Source organism: Gossypium hirsutum, chromosome D11, assembly GCF_007990345.1.
Source record: "Gossypium hirsutum isolate 1008001.06 chromosome D11, Gossypium_hirsutum_v2.1, whole genome shotgun sequence".
NCBI lineage: Eukaryota > Viridiplantae > Streptophyta > Magnoliopsida > Malvales > Malvaceae > Gossypium > Gossypium hirsutum.
This window is the reverse complement of record NC_053447.1, coordinates 11,054,284-11,074,542: the sequence shown is the minus strand read 5'-3', so window position 1 is coordinate 11,074,542 and position 20,259 is coordinate 11,054,284. Positions and strand designations below refer to the sequence as shown.

General features: G+C 35.2%; 4 protein-coding genes across 7 annotated transcripts; 2 read left to right on the top strand and 2 right to left on the bottom strand.

Moving 5' to 3' along the window:
* The first annotated feature begins 538 nt into the window (after window positions 1-538).
* On the top strand, window positions 539-3,158 carry LOC107912352 (syntaxin-41). 2 transcript variants are annotated; one of them, XM_016840483.2, is made up of 8 exons: window positions 539-1,052; window positions 1,178-1,434; window positions 1,584-1,673; window positions 1,798-1,869; window positions 2,176-2,253; window positions 2,322-2,387; window positions 2,470-2,550; window positions 2,786-3,158. In XM_016840483.2, the coding sequence occupies exons 1-8, from the start codon at window positions 980-982 to the stop codon at window positions 2,900-2,902; spliced, it is 834 nt and encodes a 277-aa protein (XP_016695972.1). In that variant the 5' UTR covers window positions 539-979; the 3' UTR covers window positions 2,903-3,158. The 2 variants fall into 2 exon arrangements, with proteins under 2 accessions (XP_016695972.1, XP_016695971.1); XM_016840482.2 differs by having other exon boundaries at window positions 571-1,052; window positions 1,161-1,434.
* Window positions 3,159-4,091: 933 nt separating this feature from the next.
* On the top strand, window positions 4,092-6,147 carry LOC107912351 (two-component response regulator ARR1). Of its 2 annotated transcripts, none has more exons than XM_016840481.2 (5): window positions 4,092-4,417; window positions 4,564-4,716; window positions 4,797-5,147; window positions 5,225-5,310; window positions 5,381-6,147. In XM_016840481.2, the coding sequence occupies exons 1-5, from the start codon at window positions 4,309-4,311 to the stop codon at window positions 5,981-5,983; spliced, it is 1,302 nt and encodes a 433-aa protein (XP_016695970.1). In that variant the 5' UTR covers window positions 4,092-4,308; the 3' UTR covers window positions 5,984-6,147. The 2 variants fall into 2 exon arrangements, with proteins under 2 accessions (XP_016695970.1, XP_016695969.1); XM_016840480.2 differs by having other exon boundaries at window positions 4,100-4,417; window positions 4,797-5,150.
* A 186-nt stretch (window positions 6,148-6,333) lies between these two features.
* Window positions 6,334-9,214, bottom strand: LOC107912350 (COBRA-like protein 7). Its single transcript, XM_016840479.2, has 2 exons — window positions 8,398-9,214; window positions 6,334-7,853 (listed from the first exon to the last, which is right to left on the bottom strand). Exons 1-2 carry the CDS (start codon window positions 8,951-8,953, stop codon window positions 6,439-6,441), a joined length of 1,971 nt encoding a protein of 656 aa, XP_016695968.1. The 5' UTR covers window positions 8,954-9,214; the 3' UTR covers window positions 6,334-6,438.
* A 5,057-nt stretch (window positions 9,215-14,271) lies between these two features.
* On the bottom strand, window positions 14,272-16,618 carry LOC107912349 (probable galacturonosyltransferase-like 7). 2 transcript variants are annotated; one of them, XM_016840478.2, is made up of 2 exons: window positions 14,998-16,618; window positions 14,272-14,816 (listed from the first exon to the last, which is right to left on the bottom strand). In XM_016840478.2, the coding sequence occupies exon 1, from the start codon at window positions 16,122-16,124 to the stop codon at window positions 15,021-15,023; it is 1,104 nt and encodes a 367-aa protein (XP_016695967.1). In that variant the 5' UTR covers window positions 16,125-16,618; the 3' UTR covers window positions 14,272-14,816; window positions 14,998-15,020. The 2 variants fall into 2 exon arrangements, with proteins under 2 accessions (XP_016695967.1, XP_016695966.1); XM_016840477.2 differs by having other exon boundaries at window positions 14,272-14,786; window positions 14,998-16,616.
* Window positions 16,619-20,259: the final 3,641 nt, after the last annotated feature.

Genomic DNA, 20,259 nt, shown 5'->3' with positions numbered 1-20,259 from the left:
TCCCAATACGCGGTACTCACCTTGTCCATAACAAATTACCATATTAATTAAATGTCAAAAAGAATAATGACAAGCAAATTTATAAAATACCCGTGAATAACAAGTAGCAATTTTTTTTACCAGCACACATTAATCATCATGGCAATGTTATCGGATGTTTTGATCAATGAGCCTATTTCACACAAATAAAATTGAATGAACATATCATTTTAAAACAAACACTTCCACCTAATTTAGCAAAACCCATTTTTGTAAATAACTTTTTTTAAAAATAAAATTTTCACATAATAAGTGACAGGTGCAATTTATATATAAGTGACAGGTGGGAGGCATAGATTTTACCTTCCATAAGTGAGGTGCAATTTATATATAAAGAAAAAATATTTCGAAAATTAATTTTCTAAACACCGTGAATAAAGAAAAAGAAAAAGAAAAAGTCTTTCCAAGAAGCACAAGTCCTTAGGTAGGTGTTAACAAAAAGCTAAAAATATAATAAAAATTTATTTAGTATACAAAGTAAGGCCCAAATGACCATAAAGGTCCAACAAGTGAACGTTGGCTGTTTGCAGTGGCGGATGAAGTTTAGGCGGTCACATTAGGCCCGGGTCAGATCAACGAGGAACGCGGATCCGTCTTGACGGTTGTGGTTAGTGGACTGGAGTACGGAGAGAGATTTGTTGAGAATTCAATTCAAAGCTTTCACCATCTTCAACCGTTCCCTCTCTCACTTTCTCATTCCAAAAACCCTCAAAAAAGAAGAAGAAAAGATCCAAAATTATTAGCTTGTAATTCATCCTCCTTCCCCGGTCATTTCATTTCCAATTCCCAACGAGATAGGTACCCGTTGGTCTTTGTTCCCTAATGGCTACCAGAAATCGGACCGTCCAGTACAAAAAAACCAGGGATGCAGTGAAGAGCGTTCGAGCTCCTCTCTCTTCCTCAGCATCCAGTTCCGGCGGTCCGGTTATTGAAATGGTTAATGCTTCTTTCCTTCGCTCCAATCGCTCTTCCTACGCTCCTCTCAGCACTGAAGAAGACCCTGGTCCTTCAAGGTAACCGATTTTCTCTCTTAATTCTTTTTCTTCATTAAAATAAAGTAATTGTATTTGCTTAATAATTTCTATCAATATCTTTTTTTATTTTATTTATTATTGCGGTAGTGGCGCGTTTACGATAGGTTTACCGCCGTCGTGGGTCGACGATTCGGAAGAAATAGCGGCTAACATTCAACGAGCTAAGGCCAAGATGGCGGAGTTAGCCAAAGCTCATTCCAAGGCTTTAATGCCTTCATTTGGAGACGGCAAAGAAGATCAACGCGCGATTGAGGTTTTGACCAAAGAAATTACAGATCTATTAAGGAAATCTGAGAAGCGATTGCGAAATCTTTCGAACAACGGATCTTCCGAGGATTCCACTCTCCAAAAAAACGTACAGGTAAATACTAATAATTCTCGTTCTTGAACAATGTGGATTCTTTGTCCTAGCTTCACTTATAGATCATGAGAATTTGGTATAAATTAATATCTGATTATTTATGCAGTGATTTACTTCTTTATTTTTTTGTTAAATTCCTCTTTCGGCAGCGTTTGCTCGCAACAGACCTTCAGACTCTATCCGTGGAGCTGCGGCGGAAACAATCAACTTATTTGAAACGGCTACAAAAGCAAAAAGAGGTTTGTTTGGATTGTGTTTTGGTTAGGTTCAGGTTAATTTCTATGAAGCTTGCTGCTGCAATGCACGATGGTTGTATGCCCTGCTTAACTTTGTATATGTATTTGTTTTATGGTGTTGGAACAGGATGGTGCTGACTTGGAGATGAACTTGAATGATAACAGATATCGATTGGACGACGATGACTTCGGTGGCATGGTAAGCCCTTTCCTTATTTGTACTTAGTTTTTGCTACTGTTTCAATAGGTGGAATTATTAGGCTGTACTAGGTGTTAAGGCCTACGGGATTTCAATTTCTACTACCAATTGAGTGATGCTTTTGTAGAAATCTATATGTCAAACTCAGCTGAAGTGTAAATTGTGGATACTTTTGTTATTGGAATTTGCTTTGAACAAAGTTCACGTGTTTTGGAAATGTTTTGGTATATGATTGATTGCAAGGACTGAAAAAATTATGATGGTCTACTACTCCAGTACAAACAACATGATGGGTGATTAATGCAGGGTTTTAATGAGCACCAAATGAGCAAGCTGAAGCAGAGTGAGTTCTCAACTGTAGAAAGGGAGAGAGAGATTACGCAGGTACCTGAATAAATGTTGTTTATCGTTTCAATGGCAGTTCCCTTCTAATGAATAAAGTTGTTTTGCAGGTTGTCCAGTCTGTAAATGAGCTTGCTCAAATCATGAAAGACCTCTCAGCCCTTGTGATAGACCAGGTTTGACTCGCATCTTTCTTTTATGTTATTAACTGTGGTTGTTCGATACTAACTGAGTTTTGTATTTAAAATCTCCAATCAGGGCACAATTGTTGATCGAATAGACTACAATATCCAAAATGTTGCTACATCAGTCGAGGAGGGCTTCAAACAGCTCCAGAAGGTGTTATATATTTCTGACCCATGCTTGCTCATACACATAGGCAAAAACTCATCTGCTAATGTTGCAGTCATATCCTGAACTCCCCTCCCCAAACCCCTGGATACCAAAGATCACCTCTCATTTAGTATTCGGTGACTTGTGTATTCAATGTGTGCATTAGTTGTTATGCGGTCCCTCAGTTGTTGCAGTTTTAACAAAACTTGAGAGTTGTGTATGACTTGTATTGGAATTGCAGGCTGAACGAACACAGAAGAAGGGAGGGATGGTGATGTGTGCAACAGTGCTGGTTATTTTATGCTTCATCATGATAGTCCTATTGATCCTCAAAGAGTTATTGCTACAATCGTTTTAGGGTACAGTACTAACAGCGGCTTAACACCCTAGTTTCACATGATTCATCATGTATATATGATGTTCCCGAGTAAGATGGAGGCTGATTATAATAAATATAAACTGCGTTGTAAATAGTTTCGTAATGGTAATGCACTGTTTTTTCCGTAGAAAACACATTTTTAACGTTGTAATGAGGCAAGTTTGTTTTAGTTGTAACGATTCATTCTTTGTGGGAAATGCTCAAACTAGTGGAAAAGTGGAATGCATTACAGTGATCGTCTTGTCTGCGTTGAACTCTTGATATTCTAACTAATGTAGTGGCATACAAGGTTGACCCTTCCTAAGTTTCAAACTACCGTGCTATGTTCAATCTTATCTGACTATGGTTGATTATCTATAATCGAGGAAAATAATGTCATCTACCAACCATAAAATAATAATTACTATAACCAAACCTTCAAGTTATGGCTTTTGTTTCTTTCGCTTGTTCATGAAATAGCATTTAGTTAATCAACGGGATATTTCTAAGGTTCCTCACGGGATGCAAAATAACCATTAAAGATATTAAATTAAAAATTTTTTTATCATTAAACTTATAACATATTAAACGATCTAATATATACTTAAAAATTATTAAAATATTAATTAAATACTTAATTGTAATATCTTAGTTAATACATAATTATATAAACTTATTATTAAACGAATAAAAAAGTTAAAAACATTTAATTATTTTCATAAAAATAAATAAAAAAAGTAGAAAGAAATTAAAAACTTAAACTAATAAAGAGAACCTAAATTTTAATAGAAATAACTTTAAATATTAAAGTGAGCATGTTGATAATCATTTTAGTAAAGAATAATATCAAATCATATTTGATAATGAATATTTAAAAACTCATACAGGAGTTTACTATAAAATATAAAATTAATGTCTTGAGAATATCCAAATATATAAAAGTGAAACAATTAAATGTAATGGATGTTAGCATTATACAGAATTAATAATCAAAAGTAATAGATACTAATAAATGAACTAATTAATAAGAAAGAGAAAGAAGGTAGTGATTTTCGGGTAGACCGCAGCTTCTTTTCAACAGTTAGAAAAAACTATAGACTTCGGAGCTAAAAAGGCGTCCCAACTTAACAACCTATCCATAAAAACAGAATTTTCAAAATTTTCAAAAAATAAAAAAAAACAAACAAACAAACAACAGCAACAGAGTTTTCAATATAAAAAGAAAACCAAACAACCTAAAACCCTAGAGATTGTATCTCTCTATCTCAGCCTTATTCATCAATAGTTTGGATACCAACATATCGGACAAGTCAAGAGATGTGAAGTGGATAAAGGTTTAGCCACCAGCTTCTTCAAACAATTGAAAAGAAAATTTTAAAAATCGGTAATTGAGAAAAAGGTGTGCAATGACTATGGCTGGTGAATTCCCGGCTGGTTTGAAGATTCTCATTGTTGATGATGATAGAACATGTCTCTTAGTATTGGAAAGAATGCTCCGGAAGTTTTCATACCAAGGTTTGTTATGTATAACATTCATCCTATTATACTTCAATTTTTTACCATAATCAATGCTCCTTCTTCTTCTTCTTCTTCTTGTTTGTTTGTTATTGTTGGTTTTATTTTCCTTTAATCATGATTTGATTGATGTGATTGATTTTCAGTTACCAAGTGTCAGCAAGCGAGGGAAGCCCTTGCTTTGCTTCGACAAGACAAAAACAGATTTGATATCGTCCTATGTGATTTACATATGCCTGATATTAATGGATTTGAGCTTCTTCAGATCATTGAAGTAGAGATGGATTTACCGGTTGTTAGTAAGTACAAAATACATGCATTAGTTTCATGTTTTTCAAAATATTCCTTTTTCACTTTTTCAACGTTTATGGTGATACAGTGATGTCTTCTGATGATGGAAAAGGAGTTGTTATGAAGGGTATAGTCCATGGAGCTTGTGATTATTTGGTAAAACCAGTTCGCATGGAAGCTATTGGACTCATTTGGCAGCATGTGGTTCGCAAGAAGAAGAAACGTTTCTCGGGAGAAATTACTAGGTCATTGCCATTACAACGGGCTGACAATGCCGTCCCAGCAATGGATAAAAGAAGCCTGAAATACCGGAAACGGACAAGTGAAGACGAAGATGTAGCTGAGGATGGGGAATCCTCCGAGGGGAAGAAGCCGAGGATGGTTTGGACACAAGAGCTCCATGATTTGTTCGTTGCTGCTGTAAATGAACTAGGGCGTGGTAGTATGTACTCTACCTCTATACATCCCTTAAAGTTTATTTACCAAAATGCTTTGTCTTGACAAATGTTATTGCAGATGCTGTTCCTAAGAAAATTTTGGAACGTATGCAAGCTATGAATGTGACTTTTCTTACAAGAGCCAATATTGCCAGTCATCTTCAGGTGAACTTTATACTACGCAAGAATATATTTAACTTGTCTTACAACTCATATCTTAAATTACATGTTGCAGAAATACCGCATGCATCTTCAAAAGGAAGGTGCAGTACCCTCCAGTGATAGCAGAGATGTGAATGCTTATATTGACCACCGCAACCTACAATTTCAACCTTCACCCACTACTCCATATCAACTTCCAATGCAAAATCTAATCACCGAGAGAGCCAATGAAAACGTATTAAGTATAGCTCCAAGTCATGTTGATGGAGGGAGCAATATTTTCAACTCCAATATTGCCTCGGAATCAAGTTGCTCTCTCCCAACTCAAGTCACCTTGTATGATCTCTATCGAGCAAACCTGTTATACCAGAATGATTTTCCTCCTATTAGTAATGGTGTTGCTATCTCTAATGACAATGAATTTCCTCCTAACGATGGTGTTGCCAACTCTAATGATGAAAGTTTGTACTGTAACGTAGTAGACGGTACGGAGCTTTCGAACCCATTTTCAGCTGTTGCAGTAGACGGTACGGAGCTTTCGAACCCACTTTCAGCTGTTGCAGTAGACGGTACAGAGCTTTCGAACCCACTTTCAGCTGTTGAGGATTTGATCCACGAGCCCTCATTTTTGGTCGGACAATATGATCAACAAGCCTTCTTTCGTGGACCAATTTGAATAGGGTTAGCTAAAATTGTTCACTGATATGTTATTTAACGGATAAGCCTTTTGAAGATTTTCTTCGCAAAACAAATCCTGGTTTTCTATCCTCTGTACGTCTCGTGCAGTTCTATTTGTTTTATTTAGACATTAAATTAGTTCAAAAATTTCTTTCAATGTTACATATCCTTTCCCTTCTTCTTATATGTATATAAAGATGTAAGACTTTGAAAAAGAGGAGCTTGCTTCTATATTAGCGATAAAAGTCTTCATACATGTGAAGGATTACACTTACTGCAAACAAATGGATGAATGGTTGAATATATGCTATAGCAATACCATAAAAGTTTTCTATATGCAGTAGTAGTTCAATGCTAAAAATCCACCTCTAACCCAGAGGTATCGAGGCTAAGAAGGCAACTGGAAAAAGAATCTGGAGTAGTTGAAATAACAAATTTGTCCCAATGCGGTCACTACTGCATTAGCAATAGAAGAGCAAGTGTTAGAAAGCCAAAAACGCTGCTTCTACCACTGACCATGGGAGCTTTGCTAGGAAGTCTTGTGGGAAGTGCACATTCCTCTCCGTTAAACAATACTTTTGTCGGGAACCCATCACCGGCGGCCACTTCGATTCCCGGTGTGGACTTCTTCTTGAAAGAGATAACTGATTGTTGAGTGCCGGGAACACGTGGATCCTTTTTCGGTTTGGCACCATCTGTTTCGGCTAGAAGATAATTCAAACCTGGACGACCTTGCATGAATAGTGTATTGTTGGAGCCAAGCAACTTGCTTCCATTGAAGGTGTAGACTTCTTCAAAGCCTGGTACTGCTTTATCCAATTGAACTGCTGCAAACCAGTCTTCAAAGCTAGAATCACCCCAGTTAAAAAGAGTGATCCTTGCAGTCCATCCATCTTTATGATCTGATAATAAGTGCCAGTTTATGCTAACTCCACAGTTATCTCCACAAGGCAATGGATTAGGAACTGATCGTCTTTTTATATCAGCCCACGACAATGCTTCAGCAGTCCTGTTCTCGAAAGGGATAAGAAGAGCATCGGGTTGTAGAAGTAGAGCCGGCTCTGTTGCACTGCAGGTTTGGCTTGGGTTGCTGTTGCAGCCACAGGCACATGTATTGCATGGAATAGCAGAATCATTGAAGAAAGCAGAGTATGAAACACAACATCTTGGAACTGCCTGCTTGGATTGTGTTATATTGCAAACCACTTGCCAACTAGCAATTGACGCTGTTGCTGATGGCAAACCACTTGGATCAGGGAATTGACTCGGGGTAACTCGTATCGGAGACCCGCATTCGTATTCCGGATTCATAGTGCCTTTGATCTTCCAGTTCTGAGGTGGAACTAACTCTGTTCTATTCAAGTCTGGTGGCATTTTGTAGACTTGCATGTTGAAAGATGATATAGACTTGCTAGGATCCATTAAAGGAGGCAGAATGGTCCCGTTTCGACAGCAAAAGGGAATTCTTCCAAGGATCGAGTCATTGGCTCTTGTGGGAGGCAGGTCAACAATAGTTGGCCTTCTCTCACAATTCAATACCTGCGAAAAATCCATTTCTTTGTAGTGCTGACCTTGCCTGCCGAAAATGCAGTCTGTTGTATCAACAACATAAGGGTAAGCTCCTCTCATGGCATAAATGAATTCCTCCCTCATCCAATCAAAGCTCAATTGCCATTTATCAAGGCGACCAAGAGGGTTATGAATTGAAATTGAAACCTGAGCCCAGTAATTATCACTATATGTCCTTATCACGTCATACATGATTACAAGATCACCTTCTTGCCTGGCCAAGAATTCATCATTTACCCCATTGTTCGAATCAGAGTTTATATCATCTTGAATGCAGCATACATGCATCACATTGTTCCCTATTGAAAACCCACAAAAATTAACTCAACAATGAATAGAATTGCAGGTAGATTTCCAAGTTTTAAATTCCTAAGACAGATTAGGTAGCTAAACAAGAAAGTAAAATATATCAATGGAATACATATCAAGTTTTCACATTTCAATATATATATATTATTACTTTCCTTAGACTTTCATAAAAGAAATATTAATTCTGAGTGCAACTTAGGGTTTATCTGGTCAAAATATTAACATACATATAACAGGTCAAAGTTGAAATGTATTCATGCATTAAAGCCTTAAATGTTGACTTTTCGACAAAACTTATACTAGAAATTATTTAGAGTTTGTTTTCTTACAGCAGAGTTTTTTTAATCATGGGGATGTTTTCATTTTCTCATTACGTAAAGCTACAAATTATCATTTTCAACAATTAATTAGAACAGCAAATTTCCTTAAGGTTCCTCTGTTTTATAGAATTATTTCACCTACTATGTTACCAATTAGAGTTCTTGAATAAAAAAATAATCACAAAAACTATTTTCATTAAAAAATATATTAGACCTTCATTGGTGGCGTTAAGACAAGAATACCCATCGTTAACGAGACTAATATTAAGCGGCATGGGAACATCCGGAGCTCCGACACCGAATTGAGTACCCACTAAACCGACCCTAACCTCCATTTGTGCCCTGTCCCCTGCAGTCTCCACAGCCGATTTAAGGTCATTGATGGGGAAGCCGGCGAGAACGGTACCGTTTCCAACCTCAGCAGGGAAGGAACTCCCATCGGCCAAAACGGCGTTAGAAGCAGAGACCAAGAGCTCCTGGTGCTGAAACCCAACGAAGGCTCTCCAAGACTTGAGCTCGTGACGTCCGTTGTTGAGAACAGTTAAAGTGGACTCGAAACGGTAGGCTTGGTTGGTGGGGTCGGTGGGAGGGAGGGCATGGCCTCCAGTGTAGTTGTACGATAAGAAGATCCCGTTGCATGAGTCGGAGGGGGGAGGTGGTGCTGGCGCCGGGGAAGGGGTCTGGGGTTGAGAAAGTGAAGTGTCGAAGAGAGAAAGCAAAAGCAAAATGAAAGAGAAGATGATAGAATGGAGTTGGGCGGGAACAGCCATGGTTGATGATGTGGTTTCGATTCGAGAGGGACGAAATAGTTTTGAAGGAATTCAAAGTGGAGAGATTGGTTTGATTAAGTGAGAAAATGGGTTTAAAGAAATGGAATTGGTAAATGGAGAGCCGGCTATGTTTCCCTTTCTTCTTCACTGCAACTTGGCTGGCATAAGTAAAATAGTGGGAACCGGTCTTTGCACTCTTCTTTCATTTGCTTCTTCTATTTTTCTGTTCTTTTCAAATTTTGCTTTATTTTAGAGCCGGTCTTACTTGCTTAAATTTTTGTTGCTTAAAATAGTTACTTTTGTTTAATTCAAATTATATTTTAGTCATTTATGTTTAAAATGTTATATCTTAGCCACTTACTTTATTGTGCTATAACCTTTTAGTCACTAAATCATTAATTTCTGTTAACGATGTAACTATAAGCTGACATGGTACATTAAATTATTATTTCAAACAAAAATTTTAAAGTTAATTTATACAATCGATCCCTATATTTTTTTGTTTTGAGCAATTTAATTTATTTCTTTTCTTTATTTTCCAATCTCTTCTGCTTCTCTCTTTGTTTTCCACCCTTTATTTCTTTTAACGTAGTTTTTCTATATTTTCTATTTGTTAAAACTAGTCCATATACTTTTATTTTTTTTGAACAATTTAATTTTTTTCGAGTGAGGCAAGCTTATAGACTAGTTTTAACAAATGGAAAATATGAAAAAACTACGTTAAAAGAAATGAAGAAGGGAGGAAAACAGAGAGAGAAGCAAAAGAGAACGGAAAATAAAGGAAAAAAATGAAAGTTAAAAGAACATAAAATAAAAAAATTTAAATTGCTCAAAATGAAAAAAAATATAGGGACCAATTGTAGAATTTAACCTAAAATTTTCATTTGAAATAATAATTTAACGTGCCATGTCAACTTAATGTTACACCGTTAACGACAATTAACGGCTTAGTGCCTAAAATGTTACAACGCAATAACGTAAGTGATTAAAATGTAACATTTGAAACATAAGTGGCTAAAATGCAACTTGAGGCAAATAAAAGTGATCATTTTAGTAATTTACTCTCTTTTTTTAATCTAACTTGTATGACCGAGTTTTATTGTTTTTTAAAGCATTTTTTTGGGCAATTTACCAATAAAAGCCCTTTTTTTCAAAAATTACCGAAATGGACCCATTTTTTAATTATTTACCGGAATGGTCCTTTTTCCGGGAAGTCAAGTCCAAGTCAGTGCGATGTCAGAGTACGCGTCAGGAAATCGCGTCCACGTCAGCGCGAGATGCTGACGTGGAAGGAAATCGTGCTCTCAAGGACGCGATTTCCTTCCACGTCAGCATCTCGCTCTGACGTGGACGCGATTTCGGCCCGCGCGTGAACAGTACCCAACGGTCAAAAAAATAAAATACCGGGCCCATTTCGGTAAATTTTTAAAAAATAGGACTTTTTTTAGTAATTTACCTCATTTTTTTATGGTTATAGTTTTTGAAATTTGTAGCTTCACATAAAGATCACTAAATTATTAGTAAGTTTATGTTTTGGACATTTAATTTTAAAAGTTATAAAATAGTCATTGAATTATTTGAAAGATTTCCTTTAAGTAATTGAATTATTTGAAGAAAGCTATTTAAATTTTGATTTAGAGATTCGTGACATTCAAAATTATTTAATGAAAAAAACTGAATTGTAGAAAAAAAGGGGAAAGAGAACATTCAAATAATTTAGCGACTATTTTGTAGCTTTTTAAAATTAAATAACCAATACGTAAACTCAATAATAATTTAGTCAACTAATTTACCCTAATTAAAAAATAAGAAAGAAAATTATCATTTCAACTTGTAGTTCATATCGAGCATCTAAAATTAGAGATGCAATTATTTTTATGGTAAATTACAGTTGCATCATTAAGGTTTTTTTTTTTTTTGTATAAAATGGTTATTTAATTTTTTTCTTTTTCAGTTACTATCTTCTAAATTTGGTATAATAATAAATTTAGTTTTTGATGTTTACACATTATATCAATTTAATCTTAACTTTTAAATATTTAGCCCTCAGTGTTCATATGTTACCTAATTTTATCCTATTTTTTATATGAAATATGATTTAATACACAATGTTTAAATTAGAAAAAAAAGCAAAATTATATATATGTTTTTAAAAAATTGTTTATTATTAAATTAAAAAAAAATCCTCAAATACATTGTTTTCCTTATCCTTCAAATAACTAAGAATTTGATATCTTTCAAATCTCAATGATAATTAATCCATTTTTGCTATTAGGATGAAGCAAACCAAAACTCAATAAATAATTACAATCGAATTGAATTAACGAAGCAGATCCTTTTTTATTTTGAAGCAATTGAATTGACTATTTTTCAAAATTTAAGTCGTTTTGTTTCTTGTTGTTTGTTTTTCATTGAATCGAATGCATGAACAATATCGGCAAGGTCACAAAGAAAAGCAGAACTATAAAAGGATCAAATTACACTATGTGTAAATGTTGAGGGTTCAATTTTAGAATTAATAGTAAATTGATACAAGTTATAAATGTTGAGGGTTAAAGTTATTATTATGCCAAACCTAAAAGCTACCACGTTTCTCATTTAATGGTTAATGACCAAAAAGAAAAAATTAAATAATTAAGTGGAGTATTTTATAATTTTTCATAATTGACTAACTAAAAAATAAACTTAACAAGAATTGAGTGACTACTAATGTTGTTTACCCTTATTTTATTATAATTTTGTATTTTGTAATATTTCATTTAACCACCGTTTAAAAATTCACTGCCACGTAATATTCGTAAGACGTTAATTCGAACTAAAAGTTGTAAGGAGTTTAAAAGTAATTTAAAAAAAAAATGGAACAGAGGGGCCCATGATTAGAAGCTTCCGGCTCGTTTGGTGACTCGTCCTCTTGAAATACGGGCCTTCTGTTTCCTCAAAAGCCCATATTAAAATGAAAACCCCAAAAAGAGTACCCTTTATTGCTAATATTAAAAAAAATAAGATCTGTACTAAACATACAATAAAAAAAGGTCGTTTCAGTTAATTCATATACTATATGACCAATTAAATTAAATATGTTCCGATTCTTATCATTTTTCTTAAATTTGTTTGGTCATGCATGTCGTCCTATATGAACAAGTCTCTTCTTTTTCTATGCTTCTCTTTTGAGAAATCATGAATAATTACACTAATTATGCTGAAGATGGTTGGCAAGGTTCTGTTGAACCACGTGTATGAAATAAATTTTAAAGTTAATTTTGCTGCATAAAATAAGATTCAGTTAGTAGCCCAGTGAGACATTTGCATGGAGAAGAGAGGCAAATACTCATCGACAACACGACACGTATATATTGCTCCTTTTTCAAAAAAAAAAAAACATTATATAATTAATTGGTTGTTTTTAATCAAAATAAAACAGACGCTTGAAATTGTTATTAGTAAATCAGATACATGCTTCAATTATAATTAATAAATGTCGGGAGGAAAGAAAAACATGTTTATTTAATTAATTTTCCAATTTAAACTCTGTATATAGTTAATGAACAACTTGTTTGCCTTTGGGCTCCTTTTTTACTTGAATCCTTTATGTTATGATGGAATGCAGAACAATTTTACGAGTGCATAATCTGAATGACAAAACTTGATTGCCCCAATACAACTTCATACAAGGCTGCGTATGTCTCGTTAGCTAGAAAAGGTGACGTCTTGATCAAAAGCAAGGCCGCTGGAGCCATGAATGCTCTGGTTCGAACCAGACCTCATCATGTTCATGTTAGGAGGGCCATTCCCTTGCTGTTTTTGGCTATCAGTGAAGGGATGTGCTTTATGGTTGAAAGAGGTGATACTCTTTGCAAAGGGTACACTCTCAAGGTACAGGACAAGAGCGTCTCAATGTATCTACCACACGAGATTCTAGGTCTACAGTAATAGCACCTTGTTTTAGAATCAATGATTCAAGATATAGGATAAGAGTGCCTCAAGGTCAGGTTTCTTATGACTTAAATTTTCACATTTAATGTTTGCTTTATTTTGCTATGTTTGGAGTTTCATGCTTCTTATGACCCCATAGCTTGATTAGGTTTAATAAATCACTTGAAGAATGCAGCATTATGAATGATCTTTCTCACATTTATTCAAAACCTGCTTTCAAATCCAAAATCTGTATACATTCAGTTAACATAGGACAGGAAATCCATTCTTACTCCCACCCCTGACAGCCTTTTAAGTCCCTCCAAAGAATTGTTCTGATGCCCCACACCATTGTTTAATGATAAAGCTCCGTCGGCACTTTATTCTCATTTATCCTACTAAAACCTTTCTTTTTGTTGCATGCTTGCCCACAAGAATCTATTCTATTTCTACCCACTGTCCTATCTTCTGTTTCATGGCATTGCGTCAATACTTTTCAATGGCTCCACTGAACTCAAGAGCTCCCACGGCCTGGCTGAATCCACATGGCTCAAACAAAGTTGCCAAATAAATGTTAAATCCATAATCTTCTATAAACTAAATGAGTTCCAATTTCGAATTAGGTATTTTTCTCTCCATTTCATGACAAAAGCAGGCTACAAGGGATATTTTCTGGTACATTGACACAAAGTGAAACAAAAGCTGAAATTCCCGCTCACTTAATTAAATAAAATGCTAGGCGTACGTATGCATCCCCACACAAGAACATGTTTATAACGTAGGTTAGTGGCAAAGAAATTCAATCATTCATGTGGTAATCTGTCCCACTTAGCTAGTCTACTTGCAGCTAAAGCCTGCAACAATACCCAAATTATGTAAAAGCCATAAACCTCTCCTTCCAGAATCATCGAACCTCGCCAAATGATTAAAACTAACGGGATTAGCATATGATTAGAACAATTGAGGTCAAAAGCTATTAGTATCTGATGACTTTCATGATTTCACCACCAGCAACCATGTAGGCCCAGCAGCAGCTGTTAACTATGTCCATGTCAAACTTTAATTAATTAATCAAATTATAGAAGAATTTTATTTTGCATCATAGATAATAGGTATATCTCAAAGACAAGGCCGGCCGCTCGCATGATGCCACATAGTCAATTAAGCTATAACATTAACGATGAACATGAAAGGATTAATATCATAGGGCGCTAACAAAGATCCAAACTGACTGGCTACCTGTGCTGTGTTGAACAAAAAATAGAACCCAATTGGCCACGTGTGGGCAGGGCCAAAGAAATCGATTTTTCCCATTCCTACTTTGGACATTTCCTACGCTACAATGACATCTGGGTCCCACCGATGCCGCCATATTATGATAGGATTTAGCTCGACATCTTAGCTTCTTTTAAACAACCGCTCATTATTAATCATTATAATAAAATAATTTATTTTTTGGATAATGAAATAATAAAAACAACAAAATTTACCAAGAAATAAACACAAGAATCAGACTCTAAAGGGCGAATTTGTGGGTGCGCAAAGCAACAGTGTGAGCAGGTTGGTAGCTCACAAGCCTTCCGCCGCCACCACATAAAAGCACAAAGCAACCCGAATAAAAATTTTACAAAACTCCATCAACTAAGCAAGAGGCTTGACCAAAACATCCTTCCAAAGCCTATAATTAGTTCTCCACTCCCATTTCAATTAGGTCCTTTTCGGCCACCACTGAAAATGAACCAACCAACTGGATACAAGAAGAAAGAAATCACATTCCCTTGTCCACCGAGGTGAGGTGAGGTGAGGTGGTGCGCTTATACTGATACACATAGAGCAATGCCGCTAGCTAAACCTTAAAACACCAACCATATTTTGCCAAAATGCCTTACTTCCCATTCAATATCTATCCTCCTTTTTTTTCCTTTTAAATAAAAAAGACGAAAATAAAAAGCTGGCCAAATAGAATACAAATGGATTGATAAATTAGTTAATAAAATACAATAGAAAAAACAAAAAAAATGGAGTAGTCATCATCAATCATCAATTCATCATAGTAAACAAGACGCAAGAATAATGTAGATGAAATGACGAACTGGAGAAAATGAAACAACAGTCTGGGTAGGAATTTTTACCGAGGACTATGCCAACTGGGACTTCAATGTGGGTGTCTGTACAAGTCATAGGGCGCCCATAGGGCATCAAGCGGACACGGCCTTTTTGAATCCAGCCTAAGCCATGGCTTGCCGCTGCCGGACCAATGCAAGAGGCTAATCGGACCCGGATGCAAGTCTCGGCAACTTCCCCGCACATTGTCCCCACCCAGCCCGTGTTGGTTCCATCTATGCTCAATGGGCGCAACGCGGCCCGCAAAAACTAGCAAGAACGGCGGCAAGGAACCAAGCTCGTAGATTCGGTTGCTTTTCTGGATCTCCATCCACCTTTCGATCCGTCTAGTGAACCCGGCCCGTCTCCATCTCACCAGATCTATCACCATCACCCCCGTGTTAAAATAACATGGTTTCCTTCCTCTGAAAGTTCCTGAAAATCGATCGTCCGACCAGAAACTGTTAGTAAAATATTTTGTGAAGTTGGCATGACAATACTCCGGTGCTCCAATTGTTCGTGAGCGCAAGTTAGTACTCCATAGCTTAGAGATATTGTCAACAAAGACCAGATCAGAATCCAAATAAATCACTCTTCGTACGCATGGCTCTAGCAGATCCGCTAGGTAATTTCTAGCATAATTTAACGGCTGTTCAAGCGCTTGCCTAACTGAAGACGATATCAAGTTTCGTACAATCTCAGGATCGAAATAATAAACCTTGAATTTCAATTGGGGGAAGTTTGATCGAACCAGGGTTTCCATATCGGTCTCTGAGACAAGGAAATGGAAGAAAACGTTCTCTGGACACAATGAATGCTGGAGAATGGAGTGAACGGCAGCGATTGACCCACGGAGGTACTGAACATCTAGTGTTATAGCCGCGTGCACCAAAGTAGGATCACAAACGCCAGTGGTTTTGTGGTCGGCGAAGCCACATTCATCGGCATTGCGAAATTCGAAGGCCTTTCGGAAAGAGAATCGATCGTCCTGTGAGTCTGGTGATGTGGACACCTGAAACGACGGTAACCGGATGTAACTGTCGAGGTGAGAGGATCTAATGGCTTCAGCTGGGGGAAACGACTGGAGTGAAGGAGAGAGAACAATCATCATCATTGCAGCTGAAAAGAAGCCAGGGAATTGCATTATCCAAAGCATCTTAACTCTGTAAATCCCTCTCCACTTATTTTTTTAGATTTGAAATCAAACCAATATGGTAAGATTATAGAGAGGGATGATCGAAAGAACGATAAGGTTCCTTTTCGGTCCGCCAGAGTTCAAAAGGGTAGAGTGAATAAATATGAAGAAAGAAGCAAAGCTCAGAATCGCCTTTTTTTTTTCTTTGGGTTCTGTGTCAAATTGGAAATTGCCGTAGGAACGAAGCGACCTTTGTTGGGAAAGATATATACTATAGAAAAGAATCGCTGAAAAAATAACCAGAACGTAGAATAAGAGGGCCCGGTGCTACCGTGTGCCACCGTCCCAACCCTCTCACTCCCTTCACTTTTTAGCCCTCTCTTTTCACAATTAGAGAAGCTGATGGGGGTGACCCAAGAGAGAGATAAGAGGCAAAGGCTTGAAATAGAGAGAAAGATGGAGGGCAAGATGAATAGATATTTTCTTTTAATTTCCCTTAGCTTCGCGTTTTCTTCTATCGTAGATATCCAAGATCAAACTTAAAAAAAATAAACTTTAGGAAAAAAATTATTAATAGCATAACAAAAACAAAAAAATATGATGAAAAGATAAAAGGGATTTTTTCCAAACAAAAATTAATTATCGAAATAATATGATTTATTTTTTAATTACCCTAATATTGTGGAATTCAAATTAACATAGCGACTGATATTCATTCTGTTGAAATCAAATATGATTGTATCGTAAACCTCTTATTGAAAAAAAACATATGACGATGCTTTTTTCTTTTACCTTGCATTTTCAAGTGATTTGGCCTCTTAACCTTTCATTGTTTTAAATATATTTTTTATTGATGAATTATAATTAAAACTTTAAAAGTACATAATTTTTTATTTTTAACCTCAAAAAACAATTAATTAAAAATAAATTAACTTAAAGAAACATCTTAAAAAATTGAAAAAAAACTTAAAACAATTTGAATTTACGATATCATCCTGCCTAGTTTTAATAGAATAAATGTAGGCGTTGTTACCTCGAATAATTCTCATAATTCTTTTTCATGTTATTAAAAAAATGGATAAAAGATATAATATAAACCGGGAAATGGTTGTCCTTGCCTTCAACAAGAATGACGATTGTATCCCGAGCCCACCACGTACATTTGGTACACTTGGATAGTTATACACGTCACTCATCCCCTTTTTACTATTAATCAGTTAAATTATATTTAAATTAAATAATAAAATATAAGAAGAGATGACATGGCTTGGTTTAAATTCCGACGTTTTTATGTTGTTGGATGTTTATCCCCACGCATGTATGGTAAGAAAATTAGCTTAAAAAGAAGGTTAGACAATTGGATGAAATATATCATTTTATAAACGGAAATTCCTTTTTTTTCTTTTTATTTTGGGAGACGGGAAAGTGCAATTCACACTCTGATTTTTTTTATTTTATAATTTTCTTTTTCGCCTACAAATTGACTTTCTTTGTTATACACAGTACACCATTCACGGTACAAGTCTATCCAGCTAGACCATGATTTCATTATACAAAATTTTAGGGGTTTTTTGCAATGAAAGCAAACAAACAACATTTAAACTACTGTCATCATGCAGAACATTTAAAATCTCATCAGGTGGAACTGAACAAAAAAAAAACTAAACCCAACATTCCCATTGAAAGACATTGCTGCCATTGCGTCTGCAGTTCTATTCACCTCTCTAAACGTATGGACCACCCTGACCTCCAAATCCCGGCTCAACGACCGAACAACCGCATTGTTCTTAAATATCCACTTTCGGTTTTGTTATGTCTCTAATCTAACTTTTTCATTAAAAAGTAAATCTAATCTAACTTCATTTTAATCTATTTGATCACTCATAAAATAAAGCTTAAAGCCTTATTAGTTAATACGTGTATACATTATTATATTAAAAAGTTTAAAAAATATATATTTAAAGTTACAAATATTAAATAGTTAATTATCTTTAATTAACTAATTAATTAAAAAACAAATCAACTAAAATAAATTTAAAGAAAAACTCACACATTTACATACATTGAACCTTTAATCAAATAATACAGAGATGGTAGTGGAGATATTCAATTCACCTCATTTGATACAAGACTAAGGGCCCTTTAAAAGGTTGACTGAAGATGGTAATAGCTCAACGTGTATTAAAATTGGAGTGAGAATAGGAGGAAAAAAAAATACTCACTTATATTATTGATTTTCGAATCATTACAAGATAACTCATTTACATCAAGAAAGTCCCAACAACTAGCTAAGGTTAGTGAGAGGGGAAAAGTTAACACAATGACACCTATCACTGTCCCTTAAAGAGCTTAATAACTTTTTTAGTTACGGTCCAAAAAAGACATTAAAATGTTTGAAATAGGGACACATTTCTTACCTGACACTCCAAGGTCATCCCGTAGCATTCTCCAAACACACTTGCCTTACACATGAGTTGATCGTTGTCCCAACTCATTGCATGGAATCACCATTTCTTTCGATCTCGTTCGCTCATGACTTAACGCCATGTTACTCACTCATTGCTTTTACTTAATGTTTGTCCTTTACGATCCACCCTCGAACACTTCTCATCTCAAAGCTCAGGTTCCATCTACAGTATCAAATGGGATGTCATGACGACATTGTAGAACATAATATGAAACCATAATTATTGCCATGACACTTGCACCATCCTTAATCTTCTAATTTATCCCCAAATATTTTTATTCACAATGTCGTAACATTAACTATTCTTTGTCATTCTGTCACACATTTAACATGTAAGATATAAATTAAAAACAAAATTACACGACAACCGAAGTGGCTAAAAAGGCAAAGCTTTAATAGTAAAATCTAGTGAGTTTTGTCTTCTCCCGTCAGAAAAAAACGCAAGAGAGGCCTGCCCCTCTGCCACAGTACCACTACCACCAATAGGTTGTGGCCACGTGGGTTGACAAGGAAAAACCAGGTGTACCCAATATGTCGGCGTTGAGGGTACAACGGTGTACCGGGAAATATGTTGCCCACTACAGCTGTGACTGTGGTGGCAGCCCAACCAACGTAATTGAGCATGATTTTACAATGCTTGGTAAAGCGTGTTCCGCGGTCCGTACAATTTCAGTCTTTTAAAGAGTCTTTACATTCTCCAGCTTGGACTCCACATTTTAAACTTCACTGGAGAAAGATAATTATTAATGGAGATGCAGGTTTCCGACATATGGATATGATTCGCTGGCTTTATGATATAGTTGAATTGTGGGTGCAGAATCAATTAAATTTTTGATCAAATCAAAGTTAAAAATAGACGTGCAATATTAATGCGACATTTTCACCATCTTTGCATTATTGAACCAATTGGGGTAACCCATTTGATAATGTATACATTTAATGGAAAATAATAATTCCTGGTATGGTTTACCTTTTGGATAAGCCATCCTAATTTGGTTGTTAGTGGATTTTGATTTGGTTTACTTTAAGCGGATGTTTTAATGTCTGGCGATTTTTATTTTTATTTTTGTATAAATTACAAATCAATTGAAAAATTAGGTTCTCTCTAATATTTTAATTATTAGATAGGACGATATGGTTAAAGGTGTTCATAAGTCAGATCAGGTTCAACTAAAATTTTAAGTTCGAACCGAGAAATGGGCTTAAAATTTTACCGGATGAAAATGTTAAAATCCAAACCCGACCCACCCATATTTATCTTTATGCCAAAAACAGTTACAAATCATTTATCAACTAAAATAAATAATTGATTTTTAAGTGATGTACAAATTACAAATGATTTGGGTTTTAATATATAAAAAGAGTCGACTTTATTAAATTTGTATACAAACATTTTACTCAATTATTATTAAACAAATTATTAAATCAATGGAATACAAAGATTTAAGTGATGATATAAAAATTACAAATTATTTTAATTTTAAACTGATAAATTGTGCATTCTTTGCACGATATTTTAAATACAAATTAGAATGTAGTGTTACAAATAATTTGTAATGTATAGTATATTTAAGCATTAATCTGATTAACCAAACAGTTTGTAATTATTTTTTAACCATTAACCCGTGCATCAATTTAAAATTATTTTAATCTGTAGTGTTTTTCACACATCTCTTAATATTATATATG